Source organism: Saccostrea echinata, unplaced genomic scaffold (genome assembly GCF_033153115.1).
Source record: "Saccostrea echinata isolate AGI-Se365-2 ecotype Australia unplaced genomic scaffold, CSIRO_AGI_Sech_v1 ptg000054l, whole genome shotgun sequence".
In the NCBI taxonomy this organism is placed as follows: Eukaryota; Metazoa; Mollusca; class Bivalvia; order Ostreida; family Ostreidae; genus Saccostrea; species Saccostrea echinata.
Window position 1 is genome coordinate 38,645,348 of NW_026889803.1, and position 17,177 is coordinate 38,662,524.

At 31.9% G+C, this 17,177-nt stretch overlaps 1 protein-coding gene across 4 annotated transcripts in view; it reads left to right on the top strand.

Annotated features, from left to right (window-relative positions):
• Positions 1-16,708, top strand: part of LOC133172637 (chloride channel protein 2-like) — a 29,906-nt gene extending 13,198 nt beyond the window's left edge. For all 4 annotated transcript variants that reach the window (XM_061307575.1, XM_061307574.1, XM_061307576.1 and 1 more), the window contains 20 exons: positions 4,949-5,023; positions 5,203-5,281; positions 7,029-7,154; positions 7,672-7,756; positions 8,105-8,206; positions 8,331-8,415; positions 8,687-8,839; positions 8,942-9,011; positions 9,149-9,259; positions 9,386-9,483; positions 9,573-9,688; positions 10,247-10,380; positions 11,457-11,746; positions 12,725-12,863; positions 13,133-13,212; positions 13,341-13,379; positions 13,498-13,539; positions 13,907-14,011; positions 14,142-14,228; positions 14,418-16,708. In XM_061307575.1, coding sequence (XP_061163559.1) covers positions 4,949-5,023; positions 5,203-5,281; positions 7,029-7,154; positions 7,672-7,756; positions 8,105-8,206; positions 8,331-8,415; positions 8,687-8,839; positions 8,942-9,011; positions 9,149-9,259; positions 9,386-9,483; positions 9,573-9,688; positions 10,247-10,380; positions 11,457-11,746; positions 12,725-12,863; positions 13,133-13,212; positions 13,341-13,379; positions 13,498-13,539; positions 13,907-14,011; positions 14,142-14,228; positions 14,418-14,606 — 2,205 coding nt within the window. In that variant the 3' untranslated portion in view covers positions 14,607-16,708. The remainder of the gene's footprint in view (positions 1-4,948; positions 5,024-5,202; positions 5,282-7,028; positions 7,155-7,671; positions 7,757-8,104; positions 8,207-8,330; positions 8,416-8,686; positions 8,840-8,941; positions 9,012-9,148; positions 9,260-9,385; positions 9,484-9,572; positions 9,689-10,246; positions 10,381-11,456; positions 11,747-12,724; positions 12,864-13,132; positions 13,213-13,340; positions 13,380-13,497; positions 13,540-13,906; positions 14,012-14,141; positions 14,229-14,417) is intronic.
• Positions 16,709-17,177: the final 469 nt, after the last annotated feature.

Here is a 17,177-nt window from a genome sequence, read left to right on the forward strand (position 1 = left end):
TAGGAGAAGTTTCGTTTGGTATCCCATACCACCTTAAATGATAGACTCAGCTCAAGTATACCTCACAGAGGGCCCACATGTTGTCTCTATGGAGTGCAGCTTTTAGGTGCTAAAAGTAAAAGCAAACTGGAATAGATACTTTTAAAAAATGCAGATTTGTTTGGGTTTTTTTTTCAAATTGCCAAGTTCTCCAAAATGGGGGTGATGTTAAACATAGAATTAACTTTGGAGAGACTAATTTTAAAATCACTGTAAATAGTGCAACTAATAGGTCAATTGAGTAAAAGAATTATACAAGAACTTGTTATGCATAGTACAAAACATACTTTTTAATAGATAATAAATTAGTTGGTCAAAAGTTTAGATCAGAGGTCAGGATTGTTTAAAATGACCATTGTGATGCAATTTAACTGATTTTTTAAATATATATATATTATTTATTTACTTGATAGACTGGTTTGAAGAAGACATCTCTTGAATAAAGGTCAAGGCCAAAGGGTTAAGACTATTGATATGGCTATTACTTATTGTAGTAATGCAGTACATGTAATGTTCATTTTTTTTAACCCCCCCCCCCCAAAAAAAACCCCACTCTTTTTACATATATCAACATTGTTAAGAGGAACACACCAGTCGATTTTGAGATTATTCATAGGTCAATATGATCATGTTAAACTTTTTATTTGTTCAGATTGTAAAATCGGAGTATAATTTTAACATGCACAATTATTTTTTCTCTTACTCAAAGGTCAAGGTTAAAAAAAGAGAAATTAAGATAACATGGTTCAAGGGCCCAGTATGAATTTGTACATTTTCTAGGTTATTATTCCAAATATTGCAGAAAATTTATGTTGACTTCATATCCTGCTTATTAATCTTATCTGTACACTGTATTATATGCAGGTAAAGTAAATGTTAAAAAAAATGTATCGCATGCCATTCATCACTTTATTACACAGTTTCCCATCAGAACAAGATTCATTTGCATAATTACCAAAAAAAATTGTAAGATTCAAAAATGTAATAATAAAGTTGTTGTCTTGAAATTTTCAGTGTCTCTGCGTGATTAGGCGATGTGTAAATTTTGTATCAAGATATATCACATTTTTTCCAAAAATATCACAATAATATCCTGATACCTTTTTACACACAATTTTTAATATGATTTTAAATGAATTTCCATAATTTTTTGAAAAATATATTGTGAAAACATAACTTCACATTTTTTTTCAGTTTAGTGCTAGGATTTCATTGTTTTACATTTCTTTTTACAAATTTGGTCATTATAATTGAAACAAATTGAACAGGAAAATCAGTTATTTCTGGAATTTATAATAGTTAATACTGTGGAATCATTTGATTTCGTGGTGGCTCAATATTTGTGGAATTTGTGGGTACCCTACATCAACGATAATAATTGGGGTTTTAAGAGTCATCTTTCCTTTTGTAGATATGAGTGAATACATGAAATTACGTTCCCTTTGAACCAGCAAAAATTTGAACAATCCATGAAAATCTGTACCCGCGAATTTTAATGATTCCACAGTAGTAAATAGCAGTATTTTAGTCTCCATATCACAATATTTTTCACACAATTCAAAAAATCATGATATACCAGTATATAATGTAAAATTGTGCATCCCTAGCTCTGATCAAGTTTGATTACAAATTCTCACATCTGTGACACATAATATTGGGTCCTAAATTCAATGCAGATTGTTAAATTTCTAGAGATATATAAAGAAACATTCCAAGTGCTATTGTGTATAGGTTTAATTTATTTAAATTTGAAGCTTAAAATTAGCTAAGATTCAAATGCCATTTCAGATTTTATACAGAACTGAGGGATCATTATAATAAATTATGAGATTTTGTGCTATAAGCATTTTTGATGCATTGCTTTTGTAATTATTGTGATAGGCTCTCAAAAATTAATGACTGCCAGAGTACAGACTTAACAATTATTTCATTATATAAATATGGCAGATCATTGCTATCTGGTAATAATTCAAGGATCCAATAAGTAGGATAAAATAAATGTAGCTATAATTAATGATTCCGTTAAGCTCACCTGAGTTGATATATGATTTAGGTAATGCTTGGTGTCTGTTTCTGTCATTCTTTCTTTTGTACTTTTTGAAGCAAAGCATGAAACATCACTGGAGTAAAATACATTCCAAGGGGTAATGTTTTAAGTGAACTGATAAACTTTATTTAGTTTTTAGGTCACCTGAGTCACTCAGGTGACCTATTGCTATCTGTTTTCGTCCGTCGTCGTCCGTCGGTCATAAACTTTTGAACATTTTCAGCTTCTTCTCTGGAACCACTGAACCAATTTCAACCAATTTTAGCATATAGCATCAATGGATGAAGGGGTACAAAAATTGTGAATTTCATGGTCCCTGCCCCCCTGGGGCCTGAGGGGTGGGGCTAAAACCATCAAAATTAGTGCTATCTTTAAAAATCTTCTACTTTACTCCTGGACATCAAGCAGTCAAACTGTTGGCATGATTGTAATAAGCATTTAGCCCTCTACCAAAATTGTGAAATTCATGGCCCCAGGGTCAGGGGTTCTGGTGCTAGGGCAGGGCTATATAGATCATATAGTGAAAGTGCATTATTTCTTTGAAAATCTTCTTCTCTGCTCCTGGGTATTATTGAAACAAATTGAATACATAGTTATGATAAGCAAGGATGACTCTACCAAAATTGTGAAATTCATGGCCCCAGGGTCAGGGGTTCTGGTGCTAGGGCGGGGCTATATAGATCATATAGTGAAAGTGCATTATTTCTTTGAAAATCTTCTTCTCTACTCTTGGGTATTATTGAAACAAATTAAATACATTGTTATGATAAGCAAGAGTGACTCTACCAAAATTGTGAAATTCATAGCCCAAGGGTCAGGGGTTCTGCTGCTAGGGCAGGATTATATAGATCATATAGTGAAAGTGCATTATTTCTTTGAAAACCTTCTTCTCTACTCCTGGGTTTTATAATTAAAATCCTGTCTGCTCTTAGTGTTAAGCAGATAAACAAAGTGATTACTTATGATGGGCAAACTTCTGGTCCCAGGGTGAGAGGCTCTAGTGTTTCTTGCAGGGGAGGGGGGAGGGGGGACTCTATTAATAATATAGTGAATCTGTAATAAAAATGCATTATTTCTTTAAAAATCTTCTCTGCACCTGGGCATATCAGGGGCAAAAAGAGTAAAAGTTTTAATAAGGAAGAGTATTTTTACCAGATTTTTGAACATCTGGACCATTTGGTCAAGTGTTCTGGTCCTGGCATATCATCTTCGCTAGCCAAGGGTTTCTGATACGCTACTCTACTCATAAACCCTTGGCATACGGTGCTGACAAAAGACGGGATTGTTTTTGTCACGTGATCATGATTCTTACCTGAGGCCTGTTCAACAGAGCGAACGTTCGCGAGCGCTCGCGAACATTTCTGTTGGAAAGATAAGGAATTTTGGCGAGCGCTCGCGAACGTTCGCTCTGTTGAACAGGCCTCAGGTACGCACAGATTGCGTCATCGACAGAAATAAAAAGCGTATTTTAAAAAATTTTGTTTTTAAAGAATAATTGAGTTATGTTAATTTGTTATTTTAACATGTAAAAATGCAAATCTACATCTTCAGTATAGATTCTTAATCAAATATTTTGCACGTTGCTTTAGAAATAGGATGGCACCACATTTCTATTCATAGAATGGCATGTTATCCTACGGATCATTGTTTACTTGCGTTTTACATTACCGATATTAAAGAGTCAAGATATATCCCGAACGCAAATATCGTCATTTACAAAAAACATGCTGATTGGTCGAACGATGTCGATTAACTCCAATCACAACTTGAGAAAAAAATCCCAACTTTTTTTAACACCGTATGCCAAGGGCTTATGAGGAGAGTAGCGTATCAGAAGCCCTTGGCTAGCGAAGATGCTGGCATATATTAATTTGTATTCTACTGAGAGGAGTTATTTCCCTTTACCATTTAGTTTTGATAATTAATCACTGTAAATAATGTACTTAAAAGGTTAATAGAATAAGAAAATTATGCAAGAATTTTAATGTATAAGACAAAAAGTACTTTCATAGTTTTAATGATCAGGTAGACTTGTAAGTAATAGATAAATAAAAATGAGACAAAAATAACTTGTCTTTTTAAATGTTCATCAAAGACCAAGAGAGGCCAATGTAAGAGATCTCAACTAGGAATTAAAATAGTACAGAAGCACTGATAGTTTGTTAATATACTGTATTGTGATAGTGATAAATGGGGAACAGATTAGAACCTAATTTATGAACTGTTAATGAATACTAGATTAATTAATTTGTTGATCCTGATCACCCCATTTTTCTTGCTTTTGGGCAACAAAGCTTCACCTTTCAGTTCATTTTACTCTCTATGGATCCTCTAAATTGTTGCATTATACTCAGGTGACCATTAAGGCCCTTGGGCCTCTTGTTTTGAGAAAACTGAGGGTTAAAATTGAACATTTTTTGTGTGTGCACGGTCTCCGTGAAAGTCATTTTAAAATTTTCAATGATTGAAAACCAACAGTAATAATGTAATGCACAATCAAAAATGGAACAGAAAGCACATGCATGTACCAGCTGGTTATATTTGAAGGTGAATTTAAGACTTCATTTTGGTTCTATTTGCCCTATAAGCACCCATTGGATCCCATTAATTTGCCTTTCAGTTCAAATCAAAGATATATTTCTCTAAATTTGTCTTCTTTATCATTCATAAATCAATTAATTTTCTGAGACATGGTTAAAAATACATTTTGTGTTATATAGATTAACTGGGTGAGCATGTATGTATGAGGGTCATAGAAGTACTTACTGGGATGAATATTTTGTATGTTTTACTAAGAGTATGTTTGCATGGCTGTATATATTATTGCTGAATTTAATGATTTCTTTTAAAAATGTTTTTCAGGGCCCTTTTGTACACATTGCTAGTATTGTTGCAACATTACTGGGGAAATTAACAACATTTAAAGGAATATATGAAGTAAGTGAAAATTTAATTTTATTTGAATTTCAAGAATAAGTGCATGCAGATTTTTTAAAAATTCATCTTTCTAGGATTGATCATACTAGTTGGCTTAAAGTATAAGAATTGTATAATTGGTTGGATGTGAGAATGTTTATAGAGATAGCACTAAGTAAGCGTTTCCTTTTTCTTCACAGAATGAATCCCGTAGAACAGAGATGCTGGCTGCAGCTTGTGCTGTTGGAGTGGCAGCAACTTTTGCAGCTCCTATTGGAGGTAAATATTTATAATTACAGTTGAACTTCGGTCTCTCGAACACAGATATCTTGAATACCATGGATATGTTGAAGTGATTTTGAAGTCCCAACTGCTTATTCCTTAAATATTTTACCCTGGATATCTTGAATCCTCGGTTATCTCGAAGTATTTTCTCGGTCCTTTCGAGTTTGAGATAACGAGGTTTGACTGTATTATGAAGTGATACTTTCCTGCACTGTCATACAGGAGTTTGATAGAAAGTTTGATATTAGAAACAATAACATGATTAACATCCATATACTTAAATTGATTTAGAACTGAAAGTATTGGAAATGTCTTCTGGAATTTTTCATTCATTTCTCGGCAGCTTTGTTGGTTCAGATCTTTATTACATATATTTAAAAAATGCAATAATTGTGTCAGATTTACCAGGGTACAACACAAAATGGAGAGGAGGATGTAAGAGAAGCAGTGATGTCATGTTCCTTTGTGAAATTTGAATTTGTAGAAGGAGCTCTACTGAGTAGATTATGCTATTATATATACTTGTCATCAACAGTTCATTTATTTTTAATTACATGAAATGAAACTAAATATTAGCAGTAGCACAATTTTTAAGGAAGTGGTTTGATAATAAACAATGCCTTACAAAAAAAAAATTATTAATGTGAACTTCAATTTCATGGTCTGTCAGTTGACAAAATAAAGTAGGGTCAATGTCTTGACAAGTGTTTTATCATTGTAGTTCAAAGTTCTACATAAGTACACTTAAAGTGCACTTAGAGCAAAAGCGGTATTGAAATTTCTACCAGTAGGATACATGACAGATTACATATATTAAATGTAACACATTTTTTTCTCAATCAGGATCCATGCAGTTTGGCCAACTGTACCCTTAAGTATACCCATAAAAGTATAAAAACTATCATACAGTACAACTTAATTTATGGAAGGGGTAATGAAGGGGAGAGTTTTGATTCCTACATTTTGCCCAGTAAATCAATTTCAAAGCTATTTAACATTTTTTTTCTGCCTCTAAGTGGGGAGTGAATCATGCAGTTAATATGCCGACATGGAAGGTATCTGTAGTATTGTTGCCTGTTGGCTTTCTGACTCCACCGATTTTGATGTATTTGTTTTCGTGGAAGTTGCTAGTATTCCCCATACAGTATTAAGAGTTACCTGGTGCATGGCCTTACATCAGAGTTTCAATAACTGTCACATCTTAGAAATCTGTCATTCTGAACATGACACAGGGAGATAAATTATCTGGAGATTTATTGCTTATCTTGGAGAGGCATTACAAGCAGTTCAGTATGCTGATTGCAACTACATGTACAATGTTTTTGATGCACTTTTTCGAAATTGCTTGCAAAACAAAGTATGAATGATGACATGTCTAGTATCTGAGTATTGTAAACTTCAAGTTAGATATTGGTTCAATATTAGGAGAGCAGACAGGTAGTACCAGCTCTTCTGTCAGACAATCAGTATGAAGATTGATGCCTGAACCAGAGGCTGAGGCATGTCATAATTTATAGTTCTATACAGAATATAATCCTTAGCTTAGATGTCATTTTGCTATGCACTGTCAGCTACCTTGTCAACATGCACAACTTTGGATGACAATATTTATAATATCAAGATTTCTTTTAATATTCAGATTGGAGATTTTTTATTTTATTTACTATAACTTTATTCTTATTTAATGATAGAAAACATGACTGAATCTTCATTCATGAATCGATATAATTTTTTGTTGTAGGTGTGTTATTTAGTATTGAGGTCACAGCGACCTACTTTGCTGTCAGAAACTACTGGAGAGGTTTCTTCTCTGCTGTGTGTGGGGCTGTCACATTAAGAATGCTTGCCATCTGGTTTAAAAATGAAGGTATATATTCAGCAAGTTTTGAAAAGTGAAAATACTAGTGATATATTTCAAATCTGATCAAATTTTCAGGATGAAATAGTATATGCATTTGGATTCTTTGAAGACCCAGCAAATTGAATTGTTTTACCTATATCAGTAAGCATGTATTTTATAGCTGTTTGCACAGCAAGAATATCGGAGACTGGAAAGTCTTTTACAGAGAGGCTTTTCTTGTTGGAATTACTGTAAACATTTGCAAGTTTTGCAACCTTCTTTAACTCACAAATATTTTTGCTGTCTATTTAATTATGTATATATGTATAAATTCTTTTTTTTAATATATACATGTATATAGAAATTGTATCCTCCGTCAGGAAAATTAATAGTTATGGATGGATTTCATACTAAAAGTTGTGTGGAATTTTAGTTGATTTACAGTATCCCTCTTTTTTTCACACAGTAAAGTACACAATCATACGGTATTTCAGTTAAAATATTGTTATAGAAATTAATTACAGTAATTTCTTTTTTTTAATAGCTACTCTCACAGCTATTTTCAAAACAACTCTAAGAACAGATTTCCCCTTTGACGTTCTTGAACTGCTTGTTTTTGCTATTATGGGGTAGGTTATAGTTTCTTTTTTTTTAACAGAAAAACATAAATTAAATGACTCATATACTTTTCCACATTGCAATGGTCCTTATGCTTCATAATTAAGTGTCAATTTCGTTATAAGAAACATATGATAATGATTTCCATATTTCGTGTTGATCTGTAATTGAAATGAATAAAGTAAAGATCAAAACACACACAAACTCACACACACTAATTATGCCCTTCGTGCATTTGTGATCCAATTTATGAAATGATGACATTTTGACACTTTAAAAATGTTAGATGATTGTATATATTTATGCATTAATTTTTTTTTTAATGTTTACATTAAGAATACCTTATTTCAATTTTTCAGGGTGCTCTGTGGTTTAGCAGGAGCACTTTTTATTTTGTTTCATCGAAAAATTGTTTTGCTCACTAGAAGACATCGCAAAATAACAGATTTCTTACAAAAAAAGTGAGTTTGCAGTTTAAAATAGAACACATTTAGAAAAAAGAAAATCAAATTTCTTAAAAGTAAATATTATTATAGAGGAAAATGGCCTTTATAATGTACTGATAATTGTCATTGTATATTTCAGTCGTTTTATCTACCCTGGTCTGGTAACTCTGGTGATTTCATCTTTAACATTCCCTCTTGGTTTGGGTCAGTTTTTCGCAGGCGAGGTAAGGAAACATAACATCAGGGCATGTAGGAGCAATTACATTTTTTTTATTTAGAAAAATGAAGAAATTTGTTCATTTTTTTCTTTTTTTACAAATGATAGATAAGAGAAGATTTCTTACGCATTAAGAAAAATATTTTTAGTAAAAAAAAAAAAAGCTTTTTTTGGAAGGAAAAAAATGGAATGGAAGTTTGATATAAAAAAAAGTACAATGGGTTGATTGGACTCTTATTATAAGTTTTTGTAGTGTGATACAAATTCTTTTATTGTAGTTGACATCCAAGCAAGCAATCAATGAACTGTTCAGTAACATCACATGGACAACAGGACAGGCAGAGGGACTGAGAGATGAAGAAATCATCAGCCATTGGAAACATGGCAGCACAAATATCTATGTCAACCTAGTCATCTTTGTAGTGTTAAATGTATGTTACAAAAACTGAGAGAATTAGAACATGGTAAACCACAAATCAGTATTTTCAAGTAAAGATGAGAAAATAACTATGATTTTCATTTGTATATTATAGTTTGGGTTTGGAGCTTTCTGTAATACTATGCCAGTTCCAGCTGGTGTGTTTGTGCCAGTTTTCTTAGTGGGTAAGTCATTTTTATTATACACAAATGAATGACATGATGAAAATTTATTTTGAAAGACCCAGGTTCAAATAAATTTATGTATTAAAGAATGTGCTGGAGTGATACAATCAATGGAGGAATATTTGGGTTTTTTTTAGGAGCTGCTTTTGGTCGTCTGACAGGGGAGTGTATGGCAGCTTGGTTCCCAGAAGGGATTCCCTCTGGTGACATCATCAATAAAATTGTACCGGGAGGTTACGCTGTTGTAGGTCAGTGACCAGAGTGATGTTTACACTTCTACAATATACTGAAGATAAATTATTGTAATGCTGCTTGTAAAGAACAAAGGGATAATGAATATCAGTGTATAATGTGTTCTTTTTCTCTACCTTTAGGAGCAGCCTCATTTTCAGGGGCAGTCACTCGGACTATCTCAACATCAGTGATTGTATTTGAAGTCACAGGTCAAATAAGTCATGTACTTCCAGCAGTTGTAAGTAGTAGTTTTACTACACTGGGGGATGTTTAATGACATTTTAATATTTTTGGAGGTTTTATAGGAGAAATTTTTGTATTTTTTAGGTTGCAGTGTTAATCTCCAATGCTGTGGCTGGGAAATTCCAGCCCTCCTTCTATGACAGTATCATCAAACTCAAACAGCTACCATATCTCCCAGACATTGTATCTGCAAAAGCAAAGTATGTAACCAAGAAAAAAATTCATCTCTTGATGTGAAGAGAAAGAATGGACAATTGAATTGTTTTTGACACGGTGTATTTTTTAAAATCATCATGCTAGAACCGGGAATACATATATTAAAATTATTTTAAGGTTGGTTCCCATTGATTTACAGTATGCCTGTATTTTTTGACATGGACCCAATTACTGTAAACTTACTTATTTTAGCAGTAATGATATTGTCGCACCTTTTACATTGCATACTGTCCGCTAATTTATATACATGCTTAAATATGATTAAAACTAATAAATGTCCTTGTAAAGACTCTTGTGCTAATTGATATTGCACTAATCAATTGAAGAGGACAATTGCGCTAAATCTTGAGAGTATGACTTTAAGTAATTTTACAGTATATTTCTTGATTCTGATATTTAACATCATATATCAAATACTTGATTCTGGGGCCTTCATGTCCTCTGGACATTTCTTTTTCCATTTAAAAAGATTAATGTAAGCATGCTTAGGTTTTTGGACATGTTTAGATTATAATTCACATTGTATTAAATTCTTTTTACAGTGCCTGGAAAGTATTTATAGAAGACATCATGGTTAAGGAAGTGGCCAGTATTTCATTCAGGGCAAATTATGGAGAGCTAAGAGAACTTTTAACCTCTACCAACTACAAAAGCTATCCTCTAGTTGATGCTCCAGGTAAATTAACAAATACATGTATCTATATTTACTAGTTTTGAGGATAATAGCAAGTTTAACACCCCTTTATACAACAGCTGTTTTCTAAGCACAGTTGATGAGAACAGTTGCTGTCAAGGGTATTATTTTAATTGCTGTTACTTGAATAGACACTCATCTCTTATTAAAATGTTGCTGATTGTGATTGTAAAAATATGGCATCACAGAGACTCTGGAGTTGGATCAATTTTTCTTAACAAACATTATTATTATGAAAATTATCTTTTGTATGTTGAGGATACAAAGCAAGGAAAAAATATACATGAATTTTTCATATAATATTAATAGTACAGTAAATAACTTTTTGTTTGCAAGAACTTTATTTTCATGTAATTACGCAACATTGTCTGCTTGCGAAATTTTTGTTCTGGCATACATGTACATTTTTACAGGGATTACAGACAACAATAACTAGAATTCATGAAAATTTTCTCTTGCTTATAAATACCAAACAGCTTTCTCATGAAAATAAGGTGACACGTAAATCTGCAATACATTCCCTATATAATACAGGTGACTTGATATAACTCATAGTCTGTAGGACTGTAGTAAAGCTTCAAGAGATCAAAACAGTTTTCAGAGGTTTAGATATCTATATTCATAAATAATAATAATAATAATAATAATAATACTTTATTTAAAGAGGGTAACTCAATTAGTGCGAGCACTATTCTTCCTTGAGGCCCTCTATAAAATTACAATAATACACAATGATAAATAATACATTCGACAGTGATATAACACAATATACTTTAACAATACATGCAATATTAAATTAATGATACAGTCCGCAGATATACATTTTTTTAAATTTAAGTTGATCATTGGTCTATTATAAATTTTCTTGTCTTGATTCTAAAATTTTGAAGTGTTGGGCACATTTTTACATTTAAAGGTAAATTGTTCCACAATACTGCACCCGAATATTGAAAAGAATTTTGAAATATTTGAAATATTTTAGTTTTGTGTTTTGGAACACACAAATGATTGCTTGAAGATGTCAATGTATATTTGTATTATACTCTACTGTATTCCAGACTCCATGATTCTGCTTGGTTCTATACAAAGACTTGAACTGGAGCGAGTTTTATTTGTTCATCTCAGCAAAGACCAAAAAATATTTATACAAAGTGATGACGAGGATAACGAATCAAGGAGAAGTAACTCTTCCTCTATGACTGATGTGTCCGTAATCAAACGGTCTATCACTCCACCTCCAACAATCAACATAATCCCCCAGAAAAAGTCCAGGTTCCTCGTGTCTAAGGTTGAGGAGAAAAAGAGGTCCAGGACACCCAGTCCAAGCAGATTCTCAATGCCAAGATCTGTAGGTTTATCTTTAGAATTTTAAGAATCTGAGAAACTAATTTCAGGATCAAGATTCAAGTATTTCACTTAACAAGTAAATGATGGTGAAATTACAGAAATTGAAGTGCATTTACAATGGTACAAATATAAATACAAGAATTTTTTTTTTGTTCTTCTTTATTTGCTATTTATTATGAAAATGTTATGGATCAGTAGGCTGACACAGACTGAAAATGATTAATATTTAATGAAGAGATGAGGGAAAAAATAGATTAACATTGACTTTTAATGTAACTATGTTTTACGTAATAGGGACAGGCAAGACATGAAATAGACAAATACCAGCAGTTATGTGACCCCTGTAATGTAGAGTGTCTATTTGTCATGTAGGGACTGCCAGAAACAAATCTTTTTAGAAGGGCAAGGAAGAGATTAATTATTTAAAGGGCAGTGTTAAGTTTAATTAATTTTACCTTAAACTTTTCTCCACTGGTACAAAAATAACTTAACTCTGCCCTATTTAGTACTAAATTTAGTGTCCCTTGGTGAGAATTAATTAGTATAGTACAATTCAAAATGTTTATCATCTCACTTAAGAAAAGAGGAAAAAACAGGCTACTAAAATTTATCAAGAACTTTTGGAGGAAATTCTGAAACTATATCACACAGTAAATCTTTTTCAGAGTTTGATAAATGAAAAAAAAACTTTTATTTTCTACTAAACATATTTATTGAATTCTCATTTGTGTCGACTTTTGGCAATTAGTGTAAAAACCTTTTTTTATGAATTTCAATAAATGAAATTACAAAAGCTTTAGCGACTTAATGACATTGCAAAATACTTGTGAGTATGGATGGTCATAAATACTTTTTTCACTGCATGAAAGTTACTTTGTAATTTGTTTACAGTATTGATAAAAAACAAAAGATATTAATACAAATTTATACTGTAGATAGTTGCAAAATTATACTTTGTATTATTTGATATTTGTTTCAGTCCAGTGCTTCCTCATTAGAGTCAGAGAAGGAGAGACAGACATATCATACATTACAGTTACCCCTCAGATCTATCCTCAAAAAATCATCTTCATCATCTGCTCTGTCAGACAGAGCCAACAGCGAAACTAATCTTCAGTGTAAGTTCTCCATAATCAACATCAATATTACTATCAACATTAACATCATCATCAATACTATCAACATTATTATTAACATCATCAACAATCCCATCAACATTATTATCAGCATCATCATTACTATCAACAGTACTATCAACATTACTATCATCAGCATCACCATCATGTACTCATTTCATTGATTTTTTTTTTAATTCATTACATACAATGTTGACAAATAATGCAATATTTGTCAGAAGTTTTGATTCAATATCCTTTTTGTTCTTCAGCTGAAATAACTGCTTACTACAGAAAATTGGCCAGTACCAAAAAAGAGAGTATTTGTGAAGATGCTCCGTATATTATTGATGTAAGTTTGAGGGTCAAAATACATAAATTAACTATGTAGATTGCCTTCTCAGTACAAAGTGGTTTTTACGTATTTAACAAATTTTAAAGGAAAACATAAATGTATTTTTTACATTTCTCTTTTTACAGAAAAGTAGCTTTACTAATCTGGCAAAGAAAGTAAGACTGGTAAGTAATTGTATATTCAGTTATCTTTAAAAAAAAAATAATGATTTTTTTTTTTTTTGGTTTTTTTTTCTGTGTTGTTTGATGGTATCATAAATAATATCTTTGTTCTTTTCACTAGCCTCCAGAACCAGTAAAGATCAAGAACCTTACTAAAGAACAAGTGAGGGCTAACTCTTTACACATTAAAAAAAGTACTTATCGTAAAAGAAAAAAAAAATTATCAGAGATTAAATACTGTTTATTTCTTTGATAACATTTGTCATTGAAAATAAATCCCATGTGAATTTTTTATATGGTATGTATTCAGTATGTCTTCTTTGAAATAACTTAATTAAGTTGCCTCAAGTTCATTTCAGATCTCAAAATCACAAAGAAATTTTATCCCAATAAAATTTCTTGTTTCTGCAGTATCAAAAAAGTAGTCATAGTGGCATAGGCTTTTATGTATTATTAGTTCCATCTCAACAAGAATTCTAAATTCCATCTTGACTCTTTGAAAAATACAAATGATTGAATTTTGTCTTTAGCAAGAAGAGTGGGAGGAGCAAAGACTTACAGATCCAATAGAATGGGAGGGAGTTCAGATAGACCCCGCCCCATTCCAGCTGGTGGAGAGAACATCACTACACAAGGTACCATGCTCAGTATTCTAAGACTAGTGACTAACAACTACAGAAAAATTGATAATGGTTTTACCTAAAATGGTTTTTTTTTTCAGGCACTTTGATGTGCTTCTTTAATTTTTTTAATTGTGTATTGTAGGTTCATTCATTATTTTCTCTCTTGGGAATAAATCATGCTTATGTAACCAACACTGGGAGACTTGTAGGTGTGGTGGGATTAAAAGAAGTAAGTTTTATACATCAAGTATTATATTTATCAGATAAATAGTGCGTAGCATCCATGATAATGATTTGTGTATGAAAATACCTGCGTAAATTTTGACTATTGAATTCTCTCAAGCTTCTTAACTTGAAAAGATTGTCAAAATCTTATTAGTTCATCCAAATCAAAACAAGCACAAATTTTGATATTTAGTTAAGAAGAGCAATTCAGGGAAGAATTGATGCCCAGGCCAAAGGTGAAGACGAGACTGAGGATGAGGAAGTGGAGGAGATTGATCCTCAGCATCTGGAGGTGGAGGTCTCCCCACCTCAAAACGAATACAGACTTGTTAACACCTCTAATGAGGAACTTCACGGTGTACTAGTGACTAAGGATGAGTGAGGACCACAGAAGAGAGTGGGATCTTGTTTAAGTGCAGATGTGATACTATTCTAATGTGAAATTTTGCCAAATTTTTAAGACTTAGCTTTACCATTGCGTCACTTCAGGTTTGGGAAATTTATATACTCTACCATACGAAATTAACACCTAAAAAGTGTGTTCATCATAGAATTTAATGATATTTTCCTTGAAATGTGTTCCACAGAAAAAAAATGTTTTTTAATATCTCAGGATTCGTTAGAGGTCATTGAACTGTTATGCCACCTCGTGACCAAATTATGCATTCCTTGTTAAGTATTACAACCTGTGTTAATATGGTTTTCAATGGTTGTCTCAGAAATGCATTCCAGCAACCATTATTTTTCCTTAATCAAGGGGATGCTCAAAGAGCTGTTGATAAAATCTTCACATATATTTTCATTTTATGCATTGTATGATATTTTTTTCTCATTTAAGAATCTCATTATTTGCTTACACATGTAAATGAATCATTGCAAGTTTATTTTATAAGCCATTTTATAATTCACTCAATTATGTGAAAATCAGTGCCAATGTGCCAAGTTACATATGCAACAAATGTTTACTCAGCGAGCAGGAACTGAAATATTTTTTTGTAATTGTTTTGTATATTGTATGACTGAATCATAATCGTTAAATGATTTGTCATATTTAAAATGTATCCTGGCAGAAGAGCTTATTTTTATTTTGTTAAGTATTACATGTAACTAGAACAAGATTTTTGACTCAAATATAGCATAACACAAAATAACATGCGAAACAGGGAGGAAAAATCCCCACAATTATTGGCCTTCGCTGTTGTGTATAGATGGCCAGTGAAAGAGAAGGGGCTCTATACTGAATGGAACACAGCTGCTGGGTGACACCTATAGTTACTCTGACCTACATGTGTAACATAGTGGGAGTCTGCAGGTGATCCTACTCTGATTGAAAGACTCTGTATCCTTGCGTTAATATCTTACAAAGAAAGGAACTAAATATTTTGCTCAGGTGTTTAGTGGCAAGTTTTCATTGCTTTATGAATAAAGTTATCATCATATATACCAACAAAAAAAAAGACAAAAACAAAATAAAACATGAGATGTCAGATGAGCAGAAAAGATTTTTTAAAGGATTCTCAAAAGCTCTGTTTGTTTTGCCTGTAGAGAACACATATCTGCAATAGTACCGTATATACTCACCTATAAGTCGGTCCGCCTATAAGTCGGTTGTATTTTTTAAGCTTACATTGAGGGATTGACCCGCTATAATATCAATATTTTTATAACTCGCCTATTAGTCGGTCAACGGTTTTTGGACCAAAGTTTAACTCCCAAAAAACCGACTTATAGGCGAGTATATACGGTAATGTTTACCTGTGTTAAGTATTAATGAATGATACATTTATTCAGAATTCTTCATTCATAAAATAAAAAAATGGGCATTTTCTTCATTAGATTTCTTGATTGTGAAGCAGTATGACATCTTAAGTAATGTTTGAATACTTGTAATGGAACACGCTCAAATAAGCTAGTCTATGTTCAGTACCATTAATTGATTACAAGCATGCTGAAGGAAGGTACTTAAATTAACAAATGAATAAATTGTTGTTTTTGTCATTAACCAACAAATGTAATATAATGATTAACATTTTGTTATAAGTTATGTATGTAGTTTTAACATGTTTGTTGATGTTTTTCACTTTACCTGTCTTTCATGAATTTTTACGTCACGAGCATTAATAATGGAAGTTGTACGTCTTCCGTGGCATTTTTGTATTGTGTATTTTTACTCAATGCCTTAATAATAATGTTCACTTGTCGAAATTGTGAATAATAACAAATGTCACAATTGTTATGAAATTATGTGATACAATTCATTCTTGACTCTAACATAGAGAATATAAAGCTTCATCCTTGATTTCTATGTCACATTAGTATCATTGCTGTCGCAATAATATATTTTGCTTCTGATTTAATTTTCTATATTTTATGGCCTTCTAATACATTTTTTATTATTAAATGTGTTCTCTTTCAAAGTAACTCAATGTAACCAGAAATTTAAGATACAAATGCTCTCCTTAGAATAAATGATGTTAAAAAGTTGTAATCTTATTTAGTATTTAAATCTTATTCAAGATAGACAGTGAATAGACTCGAAAGTCCATATTTCTACAATGACCCCCCCCCCCCCCCTTTTTTTTATTATTTTGTGTGGAAGATTGGTATGTGAGGCATTAAATAAACTGGTCAGAAGACATTTGGAGAAGACATTTAGAAAATACAATTTTATTACGTCAAACAGTTTACAGTATCAGAAATGATAAATTGTGTAATAGGTAATAGAGCCATCACTTTCTTAACAGGAAAATGAATGATTATAATTTGACATCTTTATAAATGTTCCATTTCAATTGTGTAATTTACAGCATTTTCATAATTTTATTTGCTAAATAAAATAAATGAATTTCCAACTTAACTGACACAAGTAATAGTGTGTAGATCTTTAACAAGAAAGGAAAGTTTCAAATTGCACCTGAAAGATTATCACTTGCTGGTGAAATTAAGTAACCCC